The sequence below is a fragment of the Papilio xuthus genome, unplaced genomic scaffold (assembly GCF_000836235.2).
Source record: "Papilio xuthus unplaced genomic scaffold, Pxut_1.1 DF827597.1, whole genome shotgun sequence".
NCBI lineage: Eukaryota > Metazoa > Arthropoda > Insecta > Lepidoptera > Papilionidae > Papilio > Papilio xuthus.
Window position 1 is genome coordinate 2,368,254 of NW_013531052.1, and position 22,902 is coordinate 2,391,155.

Below are 22,902 nucleotides of genomic sequence, written 5' to 3' on the forward strand. Positions count from 1 at the left end.
CTTCAACATCAATATGTATTGATAACCTATGAAGTTGAACAGAATATTTTATTTTCAGTTTATCAAAATAAACCAAGTTGATTTCTTGAAAAATTATTGCTTTATTTCATAGCCAACGATTTGACTGAAACCAAAACTGTTAATCATTGTTACTTTAATATTTTATTTTCCAATTATTAAAGATAGATGGCGCTCTGCGGTGGATAAAACAGTTTAAGGCTTTTACGCTGTTATATTTCACTAGCTTAAGTTTTTCAAACATTTTTTACAATAAATTGAAGCTAATAAAGTGTTTAAAAAAGAAATATTTATCAGAATGACAATCTTTTCAGGCAAAAATAGCAATGTTTATTTTTTCTTTAAGGTTGTATTAACAATGGCGGCGGACAGCGTCGGTAAAACAGCCGCCCCGGTCCGGTGGGCCGACAGCCGACAGCCGATCCGACACGCAAGCGCCACAGGTAGGTTAACGTTCACGGTCCGTCGCATTTGGTGGTCCTGTGCGCAGTCGACGCGGCCCTAGTGTACAATATCGAATGCGGACGAAATGCCCGAGGATCAGTGACCGGTGTCCGTGTGCAGTGATCAAACCTTGTGCCTTTATCGTGTGTGTGGTGATATGAGGAGAGCGGGCGCGGCCGCTTGACCGAGCTACTCGCAGCGGCGGATGTTAACGGTAAATTTCGTGAGACATGACATTGTGACCTACGATTGTTTACTTGCGGTCAGATGACTTAAGACACTGTATATTATCTAACTGCAAGGAGACACGATCCATCGGCAGCGTGAACTCACGCGCACCATCGTTTAGAATCGCTTTGAGATGTATAGAGATCGCTTCCACGTAGCCTCTTGCGGTGTTTACTCGTGAATTATGACACTCGAAGCGAAGATATACTAATGAGATACTTTTCCAATAAGCAAACTATAGCCGTGTTCGAAACGGTGTTACAGTCGGTCGTGTTTTATCATGTTTACTGTAACGTACGAAATACTAGACTGAATTTACCGTTATAGAAGAAAGTTACGCAGAGTAACGCAAATAGTTATGCGAGGTGAACTGTACATTCTTTAGATTCTAATTACATTACTTAGTTTTAAGTGCTATTTTCTCTTGACACGTTTTTTCGGTTTACCGCCATTTTTATATTATATGTGTCGAGTTATAATTATCTTTTTATTCAACCTTGAGCAAACGATGTACAAATAGCTGTATATGTTAACAAACAATGGAAGCCCAATTTCCTACTTCCCATAGAAAGTTATAAACATGAACAACTGCACCCATTGATTATTGATATTGATGGCGGTGCGTGTATTGTCCCCCATCAATGGACAAATATTTGAAACATGTGCAACAAAGGTATTCTTTTGTATACTATCCCCTTTGCGTCACAATAATTACCATAATAAAATTAAAAGTGAAATTTTGAACATCGAAATAATATTTATATATGTAACACTTAAAGTAAATAATCGAAAAGAGATTCTGTGACATTTAAAGATAGTTTTACACATTAATTGATAAATGGAAAAGTTTACACAATTATGTGCCTTATTACTACTTCAGTAGGGATCATATTGGTGTTTTCAAAGGCTACTAAAACGTCATATTAGTAAATTGGTTATGAGTTGTGTTTGCATTGGTGGTATTTACATGAACCTTGATATATGAGAGATATTTAATAAGTAAATTGGTTCTAAAAAAGCAAGTTTCTCTACTTTTTTATCATTTTTCTTGAACGACAAATTATCGTATTTTGCTGCTGAATGTTGGCTACATGCTTTTAAGAATTATTTACATGTTCGCGGGCACTTTAAATTGATTTAGTTTGTTTAAATGTATTTTTCTATTAATGAATATTTCATCAACCATCTACATATCTTACTTCTTACTATGTTAGTCTTACTATTATAATATTATAAATGCGAATGTTTAGATGGATGGATGTTTGTTTGAAGGTATCTTTATAACAGCTGAATTGATTTCTATGAAATTTGGCATACATATAGAACATAGTCTGGAAGAAAACATAAGCTACAAATTATTATTACGCTTGTTTAAAATAAAGTTAATTTTCTATAATTCTATAAAATTTCGTGAAAATATTTTATTTGTCATATAAAAGACATCAACGAATATGTCAGTAGTTGAGATTCAGATAGGTATATGAAGAGTCATGAAATATGATAATTTACTAATTCTATTTAACATTGAAATGAACAGAAACACTAAAGATTTACTTGTGTATAGTATTATGACATAACTTCGTGTTGTATTCACTTGTAAGATCTTTCAATGCTACCGGTTTATATGTTTAGACGCTAAGTTTCCTTTGATTGTTCATTGTTGTCCACTATGCGTATTGTTTGTAATTAAAAACATTAGTATCTTAACTCGAATTAAAAGGAAGAAGACGCTTACTATTAATAATTTTTTGATTATAAATTGAACATCGTGGTTTTTCTATTAAATAAATTACAGCTTGATACCTTCGAGCGTTTTTGAGAAAAGGGGTCTTGACAGACAGACGGACGGACAACAAAGTGATCCTATAAGGGTTCCGTTTTTTTGCTATGAGGTACGGAACCCTAAAAGTAACAAACTAAAATAGTATTGCAGTCATCAACATGTCAACTTGAGAAATGCAAAGGAGTTGATAAGGTAAAGTTGCTTTGCTATTATACCTTACCCATTTTAGATTCTATGGATGTAAAATCCACCTTAGATCTTGTTGGAAACAAATATAAAATACAATTTCATTTATACAAATACCTAACTAAAACAGCACAGAAGAACACTTTATCTGTATCTCCGAGTTCCTTCATCCGTCGAATCTACCTCCTCTTCCGATCACTTACTTTAAGGTAGGAAAAGAGGATTTAAATTAGGTCTCCAGCACGCAAGCATAACTAACATAAAACACAACCGATAATAATGCCAATATTTACAAGAATATAGACATAACTGTACAGTTTATCTGACGTCACCCATGTCAGCTGAAGGTGTGTAGCCAGCTTAAGATAATGACGTCTCATGAATTTGTCTTTGCAGTTATATTAAAAACTAGCCGTCTAAAATGTTTGTTATGTTTCTGTTTTAACGACTAGCTGTCACCCGCTAGTACATCCGCGCGTAATTTAAAACAAACTGAATTAGTAGCCTATGTGTTCTTCCAGGCTATGTTCTACATCTATGCCAAATTTCATCACGATACGTAGAGCCGTTTCTATCCATCATTCGCATTTATAATATTAGTAAGATTACTCACGATCAAGTTTCGTTAATGGAGCTCCATTATCTGGTATTTATTATTTGATAGGAATTAGTTATCGTAATTAACTTCATATAATTATGTCGTATTTAGTTGTAAAATATTAATATCGGATACATTTAATAGTCGTAATTATTTTTAATAACTATTTCGTGACATATGTGCGTTATAACTTTAATGTCCGACTAGCGGCCGCCCGTGACTCTGTCCGCGTAAAGTTAAAAAAAATAATAATTAGGCAATTTGCTCTTCCAGACTACGTCCTACATCTTTGCCAGATGTCATTACGATCTGTTCAGACGTTCTGGAGATACCTCTTAGGATCTATCGCATTTATAATATTAGTAAGATTTGTTATGTCTATGTTTGCTTTTTCTTAGGAATCATTGCTGGGTAATACGTAAATAAAAAAGTACTTTTTAAGAAAGTCAACTTTACGATTTTTTCGTTTGATCTACGATATTCATTTGGGTTACACCTAAAAGTGGTTGTAATAATTGTTACTGGTATATTACGCTTTATATGTGCTTTTTTTGTGTATAACATCACTTGGCTACATATAATGATGATTCAAGATTCTATGAATGTTTACAACAAAACAGAACCGGTTGATTTCGACGAATTCGTCATTTTTTTCTATTGATGTACTCCATGTTGAATTTTGAATTATTAAAAAAAATGTGAATGTTTTTTTACTTTTTTTAAGTTGTCGTCTGACACCAAAATCCTTGTATTAAACTTGCAGATGTCCATGGGCGTAGTTAAACATATCGGTGTTCCCGCTGCTCGTTTGCTCCCTTCTGTTATAAAAAAAAATATCGTCAACCTTGGACTTCTAACAGAGTTAACAATACGTTTTATTCAGGGATTTTGGACTCGGAAACCAACGATAACTAATACAATTTAAAAAACAATTATAGAAGCAAATTATTGAAAAATAAACATCATTAAGATTTTAAAAGATGTGAAAGGTTTTTAAAGAACTTTAAAATACGTAATACACCAATAATGTATATGTATTTAAATCGTGTTAATAAAATGTACGACTTTCTCTTAAATAAGGTCACACGTAAGAAGTAATCTGACGTCGAAAAATGTTGTCGAACGTTTACAACATTTTGAAAAATATATTTATCGAGTTTATCAAAACGGATCGCCTTATTTTATGTGTACGGCAGTGCCACCGCCGAGACGAGCACGGCAGAATTTTTTTCCAAGTATGAATTGTGCGAACAGCTCTTTATATGAAATTAACCATAAGTAAAGATAGTTTTATAGATATTATTAGATAGAAGAGCGTCGGTGGCTCAGGAGTCAAGCACTTGACTTGCAATCTGCAGATCCTGGGTTCGAATTCCGCTATGTACCAATGTGTTTTTCGATTCCCGCTTTACATATGTACATTTATTCGACATTCTTACGGTAAAGGAAAACATGGTGATGGAACCTGCACATATCTGAGAAGAAATTTAAAGTTATGTTTGAAATCAACCAACCCGCACTGGGCCAGCGTGGTTGACTCGTCACTCTTGTTTTAGGGTAGGCCCCTCGTTGGGGATGTATAGTGAGCTGATGATGATGAAAGATAGTTTTTAGCTAATAAAATTCAAATGCAAGTAAATTTATAAAAGTTACTAACAAAAACAAAAGGCTTTAACTGAAATTTTAGAACTAATTCTGCATGAGTTAATGATACCGTACAACTGTCAACTTAAGGGATTAACAAACGTAGGTACGTTTGAATGAATTCACTAGTTTTCATGTTAACAATGTTGACGTAACTTGCTTATAGCTTAAATTGTACTTTATTTACTTAACAGTGGTAGAATCCGCTTTAACATCTTCGCACGAATTGGCCAGGCTCGCCCGGTGAAATACCACGACCACACAGAAGACAGGCGTGAAGTGGAAGCAATTGTGAAAGCAGAAGCGATGGGAAGTGCAAGTGGACTTTCCGGATGAGAGGATGCATGGAAATGTTTTCTTTCTCCTCCGTCGATTAAAGGTAGGCAACGCATATGCAGTTGCGTATGTCTGTGGGCAACGGTCACTTCCATACATCAACAACCATAATGATATATATACGTATCCGAAAATGATTTTTTTTTATTTATCAGAGAATCCGTAGTCTTATTAATTATTGATCTGACAAGCTGTCTCCTGTGACTACGACCGCGTAGATTTAAAAATAAACTTAGTAGCCCATTTGTTCTTCCAGACAGCCGTTCTGAAGATACCTTCTTACCAACATCCATCTATCCAAACATTTGCAATTATTAGTAAGGATTGGGACATTCGTGAAAAAAGTGTCAATTTCAAACAGTAATAAAGGTTATTCTAAAATTATTTCTATAGAAATCATGATTTCAAAGCATGATTAACAAATTATTTATGGTATGAATCGTACCTTGGCACGGTTGCCTATATAGCCTGTGTAAGATAAACATTTGTTTACTCTGTACTGACATGGCTTCGTACATTGTGCATGCACAATAATGTAGGTAAGCGTTTAATTATCACTGTAGATAATGGCCCGTGTAATTACTTATCTCGTTTTAATATAGGCTTAGTTAATTAGTCTATGAGTGCTATCCAAGCGGTGTAACATCGAAAGTTATAAAGATTGTGGTTTAAATTATATCAAACTAAAATATTATGTTTAAATTTAAATTTGAATCAGGAAAGAATTAGTCGTGGGTTGTTTATCTTATATTATTTATATGAAAGAAAGTCGTGTTAGTTACACTATTTATAAAAAAAACGGCTTTAACAATATGATTGAAAATGGCGAGGAGGTAACTTAGAGCCAGGAGACGGACATAGACTACTTATTCTTTTTTTTCGAATTTATGCCTTGAAGAGCTGCTTTTTATTTAACTTATCTATTAAGTTTTTTTTTATCCACGCGGAAGGGGTAACGGGCGACAACTAGTATTGTTCAAACATATTGTATAAACATTTTTCAATAAAATTTCGATTTATTTAAGTTTGATGTCCTTGGATTTTTAAAAGATAATAGTTTCCTACGTATAGTTTTGCAAAAAAACGACGTAATGACGTTTGATATTGTTTATCTTCTATAATAAACTGTTATGTAAGCAAGCATTCTTTTATAGCGGCCGTGAGATCATATAATGTAAATATAAACATTACGATATAATTGAATTATAGAAGTGTAAAATGACATAAGTGAATCTTGACAATTCTAGAAATTGTAATATTTTTTTTTTGCCGACTTCAAAAAGGAGGAGGTTATCATTTCCTCTGTATGTTCTTTTTTTATGTGTGTTATTTATAAATAAGAGAAGAAAGATACATTTGTAGTGTAGTAGTGCGAGGTAATTAATAAATTCCTCACGGCTAATTTAAAGTATTTCTGACTGTTAATAAATTGTTTTTTTTTTTCATTTTATTTTTCATATTTAAAAATGTTTGGCCGTAAGTAATTTGGTCCTTAGAGTCTCATATAAAACCTTTCTATTCCTGACCCCTGTAATATACTTGCAGACCAGCCTACAATGGGGGTCAGCAACTTATTACTTACTAACTACTCTTACATACTAACTGTCGCCCGCGACTCGGTCCGCACAGAATTAAAACAAAATGTAATTAGCCTATGTGTTCTCCCAGACTATGTATATCTGTGCCTATCTATTGTATATGTGTGCCAAATTTAATCGAGATCAGTCTTTCTGGAGATACGTTATTTGAAGTTTATAAGAAATAGGATATGATGTGGAAAATGGTGTTAGTCAGTGTAACGTATCGACAATATAGCTTATGTTTACACAAACCGTGAGTCTTTGTGTGCGAGTTGTTTACACACGATTTGCAAACGCGATCGTTTGTTGTCGTGACAATATGTAATTTGAGAGTTGATGTGTGCAAGTGGTGCCAATTTAAACCTCTTTGAGCAACGCTTTTTAGGTTTTGCATTTGTTGCTTAAATACATGAACTATAACTTATAATTTTACCTGGGTTTTTGTCTAGGATTGTACATACATAAATTCCATTGTGATCTCCTTTAAATCTCATATACATTTTGACATTTTCTGTCGATGATGTTACGAAGGCGCTTGTCGCAAACATTCGTACTATACCCTCAGACCATAAAGAACATTTATTTTGATTTGATACTGTACAATATTGTCATATGTATCGCGTGTAAGTAAGCAAAGTAAGACAATTCTCACTGATATTAATCATTGCGACTGATTGAAAACTTCATGCGCCGTGAATTGTGTGTCGTGTGGGCGTTCGCTAATTGACTCACGAAATCATTTTATTCTAGTTAAAAAAATCACTCAGCACAACCTAGTTACATATTAATAGATGGCATAAATTTTGCTGCAAATTCGAAATCCGTTTTAATGTAACCATTGTCGAAAGAATTTTAACGTAACCATATCAATCGCGCTGTTTGAAAGGTGAACGAGAAAATAAGAGATATAGAATAAATATTTTATCTAATAAAACTGTAACTAATAATATAACTGTGAAAGTTTAGATGGATGTTTGTTATTATGTATATCCAGAACAGCTAAACGAATCTAGCTGTAATTTGTCATAGATGTAGAACATAATTGTGGAAAAACAATTAGCCTATTACGTTTTAATTTTCAAATCCACGCGGACGGAGTCGCGGGCAAAATCTTTATTTATGATGGAAAAATATTCATCAAGTAATATTTTACAGTATGGATTGACAAACATAAAACCGACTTCTGTTCTTGTGAAAACAGATTAAGGACTTAACTCATGCAATAATGGTTTAGAAATTAATCAGCTTATATCTTAGTGGGGGGAGGGGTGCTAAAGGAAGAAAGAAAAGTTTTTATTATAGGAAAGAAACATTACACCAAGAAACAATAACTAACATAATAAAATTGCACATAACTAAGGAATTAAATGAAACTTAAGTTATGGAGCTTATTCTAAATTAGGGTCGAAAAACGCTGGCCAAAGGCAGATTAGGTACAGTAAATGATTACTTACGTTTTTACACTTAAGTTCAATGAACTTCAATAGTAATGTAACAGAGTGATTTATCGGATCTAGTTGATCCACTAGTTTTTTCTACTGCTACATATATGTGCAGAGCTGCCTTGTTTACTTTCATAAATACCAGTAGTATTATTTTACTTGTTTATATAAATAAAATATATTATGTAAGTAAAAATTTCTCTTCATTCTTAACATAAAATGACACAAGTTTGGTACAAATAATTGCATGTTATGCAATAAATTCTAAGAGCATTTTTAACAGAATTTTTAATAAGAAAGAATTATATCTATCGAGATATCTGACTTATATTACAAATAAAAATATTTGCATATATCGGATGGATGTTTTTTGGCTCTTGGTGGAATTTAACATAGATGTAGAAGATATTCTAGAAGAAAGCACTGGCTACTATTTAAGTTTTTTTAATATAAGTCCACGGGAACCGAGTCAAGGTTGACACCTACTTTGAATGGTTGGATAGATGGGTTCTTGTTTGTTTGAAGGTATCTCCGGAACGGCTCAACGTATCTCGATGAAATTTGACATATAATAGATGTAGAACATAGTTTGGCTACTTGAGTTCGTTGAGTTGTTTTTTTTATAATCCGTGCGAACGGAGTCGCGGCCGACAGCATTTTAAAAACTATTAGAAAAAATTTAATTAATTCTGCGAATATTTTCTTTTTCCGTTATCTAACAAAATTCTAAATTCAATGCACAAAACAATCGAGAGATAGTAAACATTTGGAATTAGGTCTCGAATTTTAATTTTGTCGATCAATTTACAATCACCTTTCTAATGCATTTATCTCTAATCTCTGTTTCATACGAGGGCAGAACACTTAGACAGTCGACAATACAGTACTACTATTATTTGAAAGCATTATTAAAACAGTACTGTGTTGTCAACTGCTCTGCCTTACTGTTCTGCCCTCGTGTGAAATTGAATTACATATGACGTTTAGCTAGAGAAACGTATAGGAAATCGATCGGCAGGCTCAGCACGTGTCGTATAGCTACGGAATACTTAAGACCACCGCACGTGTAACCTGTCTACTTGTAACTGTGCGAGGAAACTATTACTGCTAGGTTTTTATAGATATTACTGTTCCTAACAGTAACTTAAGTCGTTGCGTAAAATAATGTGAATCTTACTAATATTATAAATACGAATGTTTGGATGGATGTTTGTTTCAAGGTATCTCCAGAACGAATGAACGGATCTTTATGAAATCTGACAGATGTAGAACATAGTCTGGAAGAACACATAGGCATAATGTTAATGTTACTAATATTATAATATAAATACGAATATTTAGATGGATGTTTTTTATAAGGTATCCACAACGACCGAATAGATTTCGATGAAATTCGGCACACATATAGAAAATACTTTATAAAAACACATAGGATACTTATTAAGTTTTTTTGTTATTCCGCGCGGACGGAGTCGCGGGCAACCGCTAGTTTAATTTATAAATGAAATCAAATGAATAAGAATTTACAAATGGCAGTAAATATAGACACAAGATTGAAATTGAAAATATGTTTATGTAAATACATTACATTGGCTAGGGTAATGAAACTCGGATAGCGACTTGTCTTAATAGAGATGCTGTTTTAACGATTTAATTTATGTTACTAATATGATATAAATGCGAATGTTTAGATGGATGTATGTCTGAATGTTTGTTTGAAGGTATCTCTGAAACTTTTCAATGGTTATCCATGAAATTTGGCATACATATAGAACATAGTCTGGAAAATCACATAGGCTACTTTACTTTAATTAAGTAATTATTTTCAGTCCGTATGGCTGAAGTCTCAGGCGACAGTTAGTATATTATAAATTCAAGTTAACATTTGCATTGAGATTGCAATTTGCATCTGCGTTGAAAAAAAAACATCATCGAGAAATCCCGAAGGTCGACTGCCGCTGCGTCATTACAATAAATTATGTATTTATCGCTTTTTTTACACAACACACGTATACAATATAATAAGCATTTGGTTACGAACAAACAGTATAATAAGATAAGCTGTAAACCGGTGTCACTAGATTTAACAAAAGAATTAACATTTATATTATAGGCTGCATAGATTTATTTTTTTAATTTAAAGATTGACATAGCTTAATAGTGTATCTTCATCATCATCAGCTCACTATACGTCCCCACCGAGGGGTCCCAGACTACCCTAAGTTGAGGGTGATTAGGCCATAGTCAACCACGCTGGCCAAGTACGGGTTGGTTGACTTCACACATATCTTTGAATTACTTCTCAGATATGTGCAGGTTGCATCACGATGTTTTAATTGTTATAATTTAAATATAATAATTAAATGGTAAATTGAAAAACACATTGGCACATGACGGGATTCTAAACCAGGACCTGCAAATTGCAAGTCAAGTGCTTGACCAACGCGCGACGCTCCTACAGTGTATCTTAGTTTATTTAATTTTTAAAAGACAAAGTCGCTTCGAGAATAGGATGGTTCAGCTCTTGGCGTGAGCACAGTCGCGCCCTCTACATAACGGCTTGTAATTAAATTAAAAGTCGTTTGGTCGCATTTTTCTTGTTTAATCTTAATAATAATATAATTACAATTTCTTTTTTTATAAACAGCGTGTTTTCCAATGAAATGTAAACAAAAATGAGGACGAGAGGTTATGAATTATTTATTCATCATTTTGTATTCAATGAGACATTTTTCTAACATATTCAATTTACTTTCAATGGAATTGATAATGAATGAAATGCATACAAATTTCGGAATTCAATAAACAGCGAACGTGTATAGAATAATACAAACTAAACGCGCTTAGACTTCCGCAGATACTCGTAAAGCTAGCTATACACGGACTGCTCCAAACATACGACAATGCTTTAAACAGTCAGTGCGGCGTACGAGCGATATATTGTTATGACTACAAAATCTTATTGACAGCACGGTACGTGTACAGCGGCCGTAATGTGGCGACAGCTTCACGTCCGACAATACGTGAAGGCATTCTTATAAAGTTTCGTAACATTGTTTTATCACTTTCCTGTACATATATAAATACGTAACAATACCGTTTATGACTTCCTCTTAGATGTAACATGTAGCATAACATTTAACGGTTTAAACAAAATACAGTAGCTAGTAAACCGGTATTAAGAACTCAACTTGTAACTGAAATATTCGTACTCTTGCAAGCCATCTCTGACTTCAAAATATCCTACCACAATTTCATCGAATTTGTTCAGTGAAACAAAAGACAAATGGAATTAAAAACAAAAGAATAAAATTGATTTCTTTTAACATAATCTAGTCTGTCATTTTCCTTACGGAGGCACAGTATGTGCTACACTTCCATACATCTCAGTCCTCATATCTGAATGCTTTCCATTCTTACGCATATCTTTAGCACGATCCATTATTTTATTTTTTAATAGCCAAGCACGAATATTTTGGATTATTGCCAATGTATCGTCATCGACTAAATTTGTGCAGCGCAAAGTATACCAAAAATCTCATACTAATTTTGTCATAATTAACGATAACTATATGGAGGCGATTGTAACAAATATTCATGCTAGGCCCACTATACAACGTCTGCCGGATTCGATAGTATGAAAGTAACCAGTTTGCTTTCTTAATTGAGGTCCCCTTGTTTCCGTACCGATATCCAAACCAGTTACTTAATTCCTCATTAATATGTCTCAAATTAATGCAATTTACAATTCGTTTAAGTTACAGAGAAACTTCTTACTAATCTACAAAGTTGACACGTGTCATTTTTAGTAATGTTTTCGCAATGGTTTTTACTATACACAATAAGTTTATCAGCTTTTTTCGCTATTGAAAAAATGCCATTGACATATTGCCATCTACATCTACAGCCGCGCAATATTTTTTTAGAAAATGATAAAACAGAAAAATATCACTTGTAGACCACGTTTCCGTAACATAGCTTCGGGACATTTCTTCGTAAATAAATTACATTATCGATACGATGGATAAATGTATAATTATGAAAACTTTTCAAGGTCAACTATAGAAAGTTTATAATGCAGCCCGCGAGACGGCGACGTTCAGAGATGAACGGCCTTAAATAAAGGATTTCCGGCGCAGTAAGCTGCGATCGCTGCCTATTCAATGCGTTAGCGTATTACAACTATTCAGCATTAGGGTTGCCATTATAAAGAAATAGTTTAAGTTGGAAAAACCTAACGTAGTATACACATGCGTTCTCAGAAGTTGACTAAGTCCGTCCTTCTCTGCTACTGCACCATACCAAAGTCGAAGTTGTGTTACTAGTTGTCGCCCGCGACACAACCCTCGCGGAATCAAAAAAATATGTAGCCTATGTGTTCTTCCAGACTTTATTTTACATCTGTGCCAAATTTCATCAAGATCTGTTCAGCCGTTTTGGAGATACCTACTAACTAACATCCATCCATCCATCGAAACATTCGCATTTATAATATTAGTAAGATATTTGTGATACAAGTTCCGATTGAATAAGGAAGAGCAAAATTAAGTCATACTCAGAGATATTTTTAACATTGAAAATATTATAAAGTGGCACTTCTCATCTTGAAATGCAAGGAGCATGTATGAAAAGCAAAACTCTTAGCACATGTACTACAATACTTTTTGTAATGCTTTAAAAAAGCTGTTAACTTGTTAAAGGAAACCTTAAAGTCGTTTGTTCAGGATAAAGCAAACAATACGTCACAAACACTCGCTTGCCATACGGTGCACACGGGACTCGCAATTTGTTTTCCTTTTGGTAAAACAAGGATTTGTTTTGTGCACTTGACACAATACGAGTTAAATCTTAACCGTAGAATTCCAATGCCTTTACATTTGTATTCGAATCAAAATGCAAACAGAAAGCAAACAGGTCTTTAAATTACGTTAACAATTTTTCAAAACACATACATTTTTACATAGTACTTTAAGTTTGTACCTGTGAAAGATTTGATTTTAAATTTATAAATAAACTATAAATAACCTAATAAATAAACCTTAAGATTTTGGCATATTTTTTAAGGTCGCCTTCTTGTCGCCAACCCTACTTGAAAGAAATATATAAACATTATTAATGAATATATCATAATAGCATTTGTAGATATTCGTATTTAAATATTTATTTTGTTCATTTATATTCTGTGAATTGTTATTTGATAAAATGTTTAATCCCTTCCATACTTTGTTATATTGATAATATCAAAACCAAATACTTTACTTCTGTTTGAAATCGGTATAGCAAAGTCTCAACACAAAGTTAATCTCTTTCTGGATAATCTGCGCGTTCTATTAATTATCTACATTGTATTTGGTTTAGCTAAGTAGCAAATATGTAGGATAAAGGAATAATCTAATAGAATTGTGCTAACAGTAATCTGTTCCAATAGTTAATTACAGAAACAGCAATGGATAGTATTTGAATTAGATTCATAAATTTAATTTGCATAATAATTTTATTCTGTACTATTAAGATCTGAGATGGCAAAACACGTAAATCGATTTTTTTGGGTATTTTAAGCCCTCCACACACCTTTAGATTTAACTTTACTGAATGCATTTCATTATGGAGGTGTGTAGCGGGCTTTATATTTTTTTAAATGTTGAATTCAATTTAATGTTATTGTTACAGATCGTCGCAGTGACCACATGTCGGCTTCATAATGGTCATCGTTACCAGAGTAAGTGTTGTTGCTTATTAAATAACAACTATTCTATAACAGTGGTAGAGCCCGCTTTAACATCTTCGCACGAATTGGCCCAGCTCGCCCGGTGAAATACCACGACCACACAGAACACAGGCGTGAAGTGGAAGCAATTCCGCGTTTCGTCTGATGAGCGTGCGTCCCGGACGCCTAATTTAGTCCTTTTTCCATTCCCACCCTTTTTCTTATAAGGAAAGGATGGGAAATGGAAGTGGACTTTCCGGATGAAAGGATGCATGGAAAGGGAAAATATTTTCTTTCTGTGCATGCTCTCCTCCGTCGATTAAAGGTAGACAACGCATATGTAATTGCTTATGTCTATGGGCAACGGTCACTTCGCTATTTCAGCGATTTCAGGTGGTTGCTCGCTCGTTTGCCACCTTATGATAAAAAAAAAACTTCAAATCATACACAAAAAATGATTCTCCAAATACTTTACGAACTCAAACTGTAAATAATATAGAAAAGTAAGAGAACAGATAGGAAGTAACATAGGATTCCTGTTTCGCCTTTACCAATTGTTATGTTTGTTTATTTATTTTAATTATAATTTCATTCTCTAACTGATGGAAACGTCGATTGTTGATTTTATAATGCGATCATCATTCGATAGTCTTTATTTTTATTGATCGTTCATTTCAAAAATAGAACAATATCGTTTCTTATTCCACCATCTAAATATTTTCGCTTGTATTTTAATTGAAAATAACAAAAACATTGGCGTAATTTTACTTACTACTCATTCAATTTGAATGATTTATGAATGAATACATTGAGATTCAAAAATGTATAGTTTTGTTATGTGTGCTCGAGCTCGGCACATTGTCGCTTAGTACCGTAATAGCGAAGACCGTCAGGTGCAACATTAGGGCTGACAAATATCTTCCGAACATAAAATTTTCGTACAAACTAGCCATCGCCCGCGATTCCATCCGGAATTAAATGAAAAGATAAGTAGGGAGTGTCGGTGGCTCAGTGGTCAAGCACTTGACTTGCAATCTGCAGGTCCTGGGTTCGAATCCCGCCATGTACCAATGTGTTTTTCGATTTCCTATTTACATATGTACATTTATCCGACGTTCTTACGGTGAAGGAAAACATCGTGATGCAACCTGCACATATCTGAGAAGTAATTCAAAGATATGTGTGAAGTCAACCAACCCGCACTGGACCAGCGTGGTTGACTATGGCCTAATCACCCTTCACTTAGGGTAGGCTCCAAGCCCCTCGGTGAGGACGTATAGTGAGCTGATGATGATAAGTAGGCTATGTGTTCTTTCAGGCTATGTTCTACAACGTTGCCAAATTGCTAGGTCTGTTGAAACGTTCCGCACATATCTTCTGACGAACATCCATCCATCTAAACTTACGCATTTATATAAGTAAGATGTTTTCAAGATCAATTGTGAAAATATGCCATGGTTTCATGCAACGAATCAAATAATATAAACAATTTCTTTTCCTTTATTTGTAACGAAATGACGCTACATCAATTAAAAAACTAAGACAGAGTTGTTACTATTAAGAATAGATGTATGTTATAAATACAGAGTAAATATATTTACTACAAGACATCTAAAGTATATTAGATTATTGTTGACAACCCTGCGCATCTTCGTGACTGTATAGTGGAGCAGGTTCAAGGTTGCAGTCGTCGCGGACTCACTCGCCTTGAGTTACTTTGCGCCCTTATACCACTCGTGTTACAATACGTATCAATAGACTAATAGTCTAGTATTACTATCCGATCTTAATGTAAAGAGTTGGATAATTGCATATCTAACACATCACAAAGTGAAAATGTCTATAATTTTTCTGGGAAAATCACAAACGGGCGGCATTTACAATCTGTGGCTAACATAACTCATACTAAATGGTTCGTTAATCGAAAAATAAGCTTTTCGAGAGTTTCTGTGTAATATAATTTCGATTAATTGCGACCTTAGCTAGCTTCAACACAAAGCGTATAATTCGATTGATGAAACTCATTGGGTTTTTATCAATTTTATTAATTACATTTGAAATTAATATTTATGATGACAATATTTGGAGTCATATTAAATTAAAGGAAGATTTATTTCAAATGAACCACGCATATAAGTTCGGTTAAGTTATATCGTAGTTAGTTTTGGCGCGATTTCAACACAAGTCGTAATGAGTGGGCCGACGGCAGCTGTACATTTTCCAGGCGGTTTCCGATCAGTGCATTTGGCAACACATTCCTATGCTCTGAATCTAGCTCTGTGTTAGGTCATTGACCTCCGTGCGCGTTCACTATGCAATTATAACCTAAATTTAATAATTTTTACAAGTATAAGCCAGTTATTATTAAAATTATCGTAATAAATGAAAGAAAATATTTTACTAACTTCTAAATTTTGTTTACAATCTATACTTTTTTTTGATTTTAAAAGAATTAAATTACTGATAATATATTAACAATATAATCAGGAATTATGAAAGGAAAAGTATTAAAATGTATTCATATTTAATACTAGCATTTAATTACCTTGACCTTGATTTTGTTTACTAATTTTTAATTTCTGTATAAAAATCTATGGTCAGTTACCAAAAAGAGAGGGAAAGTGTCTCGCGTGGGGGCCTCGCAGACCAAACTTGTCTACGAGTGGGAGGATGTCCGGGATTGACAATCCTTATAAAGTTGTATGCAAATAGTTTATAAACTAAATGGGAAACACAAATTTAATTCCAATTTTTCTATAGATACCTTGACTTAACTGTGATATTCCATCGACTTATTATTATTATATATGTTATTTATAAAATCCTAAAATTCCTAATAATTGCTTTAATACGAAGCTTTCCTTACAGCCTTGATTCTTTTTGGGTGTTTCCCGTCGGACCAATTAAACGGTAGGTTGATCGGCCCAAACAGGTCCTCAGTTTTCCTATCCAAAGCGTAGTCACGGTATATTTTTTGTTATGATGACAAAAAAACGGGATATAAAAGTGTTTATTTAATAGAGTAGAAATCGATGGAATTTGTCGTTTCATGTCAAACTAGTTATGTTAAAATTTATAAATAAAAACAAACAAAGAATAGGCTTGTTTCTATCGTTTTTTCTACATTTAAGAAACAGGCCTTTTTAAATATGCGTTCTTAATACATTGGGGGTACTTTCACGTGCAAAACATTATAATTTTGAGTTATTGAGACGCGTTTAGAAAGTGAACATGAGTGGAACGTTCGAACGTCGCTCGTGACTCGTCGACTATTGAAAGTTTACCAAAATATTCAATCTGATAACACCGTCAATGCGGTCGATGACAGACAATATGAATAACAATCATTTATAAATAAATAATAGATGATTTTTAGAATTCATTAGTTTTTTGTTCAATTTTTATTTCTAGTATTCGGGCTGCATATTCTATGTGCCCTCTGGGTTTCTATAAGACGTCTAAATTAAGAAGTTGTTTAAGTTATCATTTATTCGCTCTGACCTCTGTTAATTCCAGATCCAAAGGTTTGGTTATGTTCCAAGGTTTAAAACGTTCTGATTTGTTTTGTTCACAAACTCAGTTATTGTGGGCTTGACATGAAGCCATTGAAAAGTCCATTCAAAAATAACATTAGAACTTAGGGAGTTTTTAAAAACTTAAGTAAGTTTCATCTTTAAAAGAATTTCATAGTTTGTCTTAAAAAAATATATCGATATTAGACATTTTAGTAAGGCATCAGTTATATGGCATCCGTTGGTTTTTGATTTTGTTCCTGAATATTTTTTTTTCTAAATAACTATATAAAAATAGGCTCAGCGTGCTTGTACAAAGTATGACAGTGCGTACTCTATTCTAACACTTGTAGAACAAGGTTCATGTAATTATGAGAGGACGTCGAGCGTAATCAAGACTACAACAGTTATTTGACTTACTTTATCTTGATAGACGATGTGACTCTCTATTTAATTTTACGTAGCTGTGATAACTCCAAAAAGATATAAGACTTTCCTAATCAAAACTTTTTGAAAAACCAAGTGATGTTACCACACTTCGTTTTAGTATCAGAAATATGATTTTGTTGAAATTGTTAAGTGAATTTATGAATTAAACTGTATGGTTTGTTAGACAATAGTAAAAGTTAACAGTTATCAAATTATCATAGCCTGAAGATGATGCTAATTATGTTAGAAATAATATGTTGACAACCCCAACAGACAAACGGCATTTTTTTGTTTATTGTTTGTTGTGTCATCATCATCAGCTCACTATATGTCGCTACCGAGCCTACCCTCAGTTAAGGGTGATTAAACCGTAGTAAACCACGCTGGCCAAGTGCGGGTTCGTTGACTTCACACATATCTTTGATTTTTTTCTCAGATATATGCAGGTTTCATCACGATATTTTCCTTCACCGTAAGAACGTCGAATAAAAGTACATATGTAAATCGGGAATCGAAAAACACATTGGTACATGACGGGATTCGAACCCAGGACCTGCAGATTGCAAGTCAAGTGTTTGACCCCTGAGCCACCGATGCTCCAGTGTTTGTTGTCTGCTTTCGTTTAAAATACAAGTTAGACCAAGGAAGTACCATGACCTTGCATAATATCGATATTAAATTGAGATTTCATTTAAACTGTTCTGTATACTTATTTTAGTAAAGGATAACTCAAACTGTTCTGTCTATTTGTTTCTAAGGCTATTGCACTTGTCAATAACACTGGTACTACATAGCTTGCAACGTTGTGGTACGCACCTGCTGAACTTAAGACGGACATTGTGGCTTTAATCTCATAATACTTATAATTCAATAAACCACATTCCCCGAGGGGCTTCTTAGATAGTGTTTTCCATAAAATAAACAGAAGAATGTTTCTGCTAAATTTAAAATATTAATATCGAACTGACAAAACAATAATTACAACAAAATGGTTGGAAATGAAAAAGTATAATAGCTAATTACATAGTTAAATTAGTGGTCACAAAATTGCGAATATAAAAAAACTAAATAGATATTTTTATTTAAAGAATATGTTAACCGAAGTACGAAACGTGCTTTATTTAAGACGCGTTGAATCATTGAGTCTAGCAAGTGTGTCATAATTCAATAGTGGTGATAACGAATGCAAACTAATAGTGAATAACCTTGCAGAGACAGACGCGGTCAATTTTTATAGATAACATACTAATATAACTTTATTGATTGTAATAAATGGTACTAAGAGGATATAGTTAATATTTTAATGTGAAATTGTTAGTTGGAATGTGAATAGTTAAAACAGATTATTTGCTATGTTCACCGCTTTTGAGGTATGTTGAAATGAATTTAGTATTTGCTTGAAGAGTCGTTTACGTATAAGCTATTAATACGACTATTTGTCTTAAGCATTAACTAGAAACTTTAGAAACTAACGTCTGGTATAGAATGTAGAGTGTTAAATGTTTTGTTCAAACTATGTGTTGAGGCTCTAAATTTAACAAGTAAAGCCGGCTATAGACATTCATTTAACTGAATAGTAGATTCAGTTAAAATTGAAGGTGTGTAGTGTGCTTAGTATTCTTTCTGTTGCATGTTAAAATTATTTATAAGCAAAACAATTATTTTATAAAAAAATGTGTTTTAAAAACTCGTTGAACACTCGAGTAAATGAAGTTTTACAACTTCAAAAACTAGTACATCTAGAATCTCCTTAAACAGTCTGGAATATTTTTGTAAACTGGATCTCTTATATTAATTTTATCCCTTACTTACTCTGCTGGCGCGTCGACCCAAAGTGGGTCTTGGCCTCCGACACAGTAGATCGCCAAAGTCGCCTGTCATACGCCTTCTCTTGCCAGTCCATCGCTTGTAGCTCCCGCAGATTCAGCTCTACGGCGTCTCGCAAGCGATACCTGGGCCGACAGATGGGTCGTCGGCCAGTCGGGGTCCCGATATATGTCCGATATAATTTTATTCCTTAGTACAACATAATCTTCTACTGTAAAATAGAATAGTTTTAACTTTTATAGACCGTGAATATTAAATCTATGGTTCATGTAAGTCTTTTCGGATGTATCTCATCAACATTCTCTACAACTTGTGACTTTCACATACATCGAGATAATTATCCTCGGTGCGTTCGCTGCCCACTTCTATAAGGATACAGACTTTCTATTTCACTTTGACAGGTCCGCTGACCATTGTTCGAGTGTATCCATCCGGTATATTTCGACATACGTTAGCAATATTTGTCGTCTTGATATTATGTTTTAATATCATGATGTGTGTAATGATTTCAATGTTGTGTACTGTCGTCCGCGACTCCGTCAGCTCGGAATTAAAAAACTTAATTAGTAGCCTATGTGTTGTACTAGACTATTTTCTACATACATATATGCCAAATTACAACAAGATCCGTTAATTCGTTCTGGAGATACGTAGTAACAAAATGTATCCATCCTGCAACTAAGCACTCGTATTAACGTTAGTAAGATTAAGTAAGATTGACTACGAAATCGTTGATCACACTTTCCCTTAACGCTTTTTTACCATAGAAATACAAGTATATTATTTATAGATACGTACATTATCTCCGAACTTCGAACGCAATTAAAAAATAGTCATGCATTTAAAAATGTTAGTCTGTCGAGAAATTTGAATAAACAATTCTAGTTAGAATAAAACAACTCATTATAACTTCTGAAAATTATGTATCTTGTTCATTAGAACTAAAGTCGTCTTTGACCACGATTCAATCTGATTGTCTGTAATCGTTTTCCAGGGTGATTACATATGGATCGAGCCGGTATCTGGCCGGGAGTTCGACGTGGCCATCGGCGCACGTGTGCTGGCAGCGGAAGGTCGGCGGATACGTGTGCGCGACGACGACGGCCAGGAGCAATGGCTACCGCCGGAGCGACGCATCAAGGCGATGCACGCCACCTCGGTGCACGGCGTCGAGGACATGATCTCCCTAGGTGACCTTCACGAGGCCGGCATACTCAGAAATCTGCTCATACGTTATAACGAAAATCTTATTTATGTAAGTAGTAATTCTTACGCTGGCACGCCGCATTTATGCCTATAAGATTAGCGTAACTAGTACTCCTTGAAAAACGATGTATATGTTTTGATAAAGAAGAGAGAAGGAAGAGGTTCTTGTTCGAGCAATTCAAGGAATTTGTAGTTACATTTTATATGATGCTAGTAATCCAATAATGTCATCATAAGTAATGCTGTTTATGAAGTTAAAATATAAATAATAAATACAATAGATCAACGTACAATCATTTAATTGTTTACATATAAAATGCGGATGTTGATAAAACAAAATAGAAAACAATTTCCAATATTTTTATTATATATAAATTTTATATTTCGTTCCAGACTTATACGGGTTCAATATTGGTGGCGGTGAATCCTTACCAAATCCTACCAATATATACTGCAGACCAAATAAAGTTGTACAAAGAGAGAAAGATTGGGGAGCTGCCTCCGCATATATTTGCTATAGGCGACAATGCGTACGCGCATATGCGTCGCTACGGACAGGACCAGTGCATTGTTATCAGTGGAGAGTCAGGCGCCGGGAAGACGGAGTCCACAAAGCTCATCCTGCAGTACCTCGCCGCGATCAGTGGCAAGCATTCATGGATAGAACAGCAGGTACGTACCTCTGACCATTAAAGATTTAATTTTAAACCTCCATTTCGTATTCCTAACCTCCTACTACTGAAATGTCAGTCAGTCAGAAGTGTTATGAAGAAAATCCGACACTGCACCGGTGTACTGGCGCAACACTAGCCTTACTAAAATGTCGACTTTTATGTGCCTCACTAATCATTCTGACATTTGACTCTGTAATGAAAGCGCGACATTCGCGCCAAAGGATTCTAATTAATAATGTTTAAAAGTATTATAATTACATTTTTAACCTTTTTTCACCAAATCTATAACTAAAACTATCAATTTTTTTTTGATCTCGTATTCTGATAGACCATCACAATCTATATTGATTATCATGTTGATAGAATCTATTGTTAAGAGTGTCGTTCGTGAAAGGCCATTGACATACATAGAAATTATGTATTCAAAACTTGTTTACAAGATGGCATTCTTTGTTCTTCAAATTAATCATATCATCAGTCTTCTATTGCTCATCCTAAATTATTTTATTCGTTATCACAAAACTAACTGATTTACTTTAATCTTACTAATATTATAAATGCAAATGTTTAGATGGATGAACGGATGAATGTTTGTTTGAAGGTCTAGAACAACTGCATGGATCTCGCTGTAATTTAGCAACGATAAAGAACAATGTTCTGTACGAACACATAGGAAACTAATTAAGTGTTATTTAATTCTGCACGAGCAGAGACAGTTAATATATAATATTTACTTCTGGTTTCATTTCACAGTGTGCAAATGATTCGTGGTCCACGTCACTTTCAAGTGCCATGGTGATAATTTATCGTGTATCAGTAATTTGATCAAACACGTCAACTGCAAATTTTTAGATCGTGTTGATAGATAATGAAATGCATCGCATTGCATGTTGTACATAATAAGATTATGTAAGACATTAAATAGATTAGATTGATTGTATTTTATTGTTTCTTTTTCAGATTTTAGAAGCGAATCCGATCCTGGAAGCGTTTGGTAATGCAAAAACTGTAAGAAATGATAATTCTTCAAGATTCGGTAAATACATAGACATACATTTTAACAGCGGAGGAGTGATAGAAGGTGCTAAGATAGAACAATACTTATTAGAAAAATCTAGAATAGTATCTCAGAGTTCGGAGGAGAGAAATTATCACGTATTTTATTGTTTACTGGCCGGACTTTCCAAAGATGAGAAAAAGAAGCTTGAACTTGGAGAACCGACAGAATATAGATATTTATCTGGAGTAAGTATAATTCAAACATGATTTCTTGCTACTTAATAGTACC

The 22,902-nt window shown here is 33.9% G+C and overlaps 1 protein-coding gene across 2 annotated transcripts in view; it reads left to right on the forward strand.

Moving 5' to 3' along the window:
* Window positions 1-445: 445 nt before the first annotated feature.
* ck (unconventional myosin-VIIa ck) overlaps window positions 446-22,902 on the forward strand; it is a 32,518-nt gene continuing 10,061 nt past the window's right edge. Inside the window, exons 1-5 of one of the 2 annotated variants that reach the window (XM_013312854.1) lie at window positions 446-676; window positions 13,930-13,978; window positions 20,729-20,989; window positions 21,334-21,612; window positions 22,575-22,859. In XM_013312854.1, the coding sequence (XP_013168308.1) occupies window positions 13,961-13,978; window positions 20,729-20,989; window positions 21,334-21,612; window positions 22,575-22,859 (843 nt within the window). In that variant the 5' untranslated portion in view covers window positions 446-676; window positions 13,930-13,960. Of the gene's footprint in view, window positions 677-13,929; window positions 13,979-19,172; window positions 19,278-20,728; window positions 20,990-21,333; window positions 21,613-22,574; window positions 22,860-22,902 lie in introns of those variants that run through there. The other variant, XM_013312855.1, reaches the window with a different exon arrangement.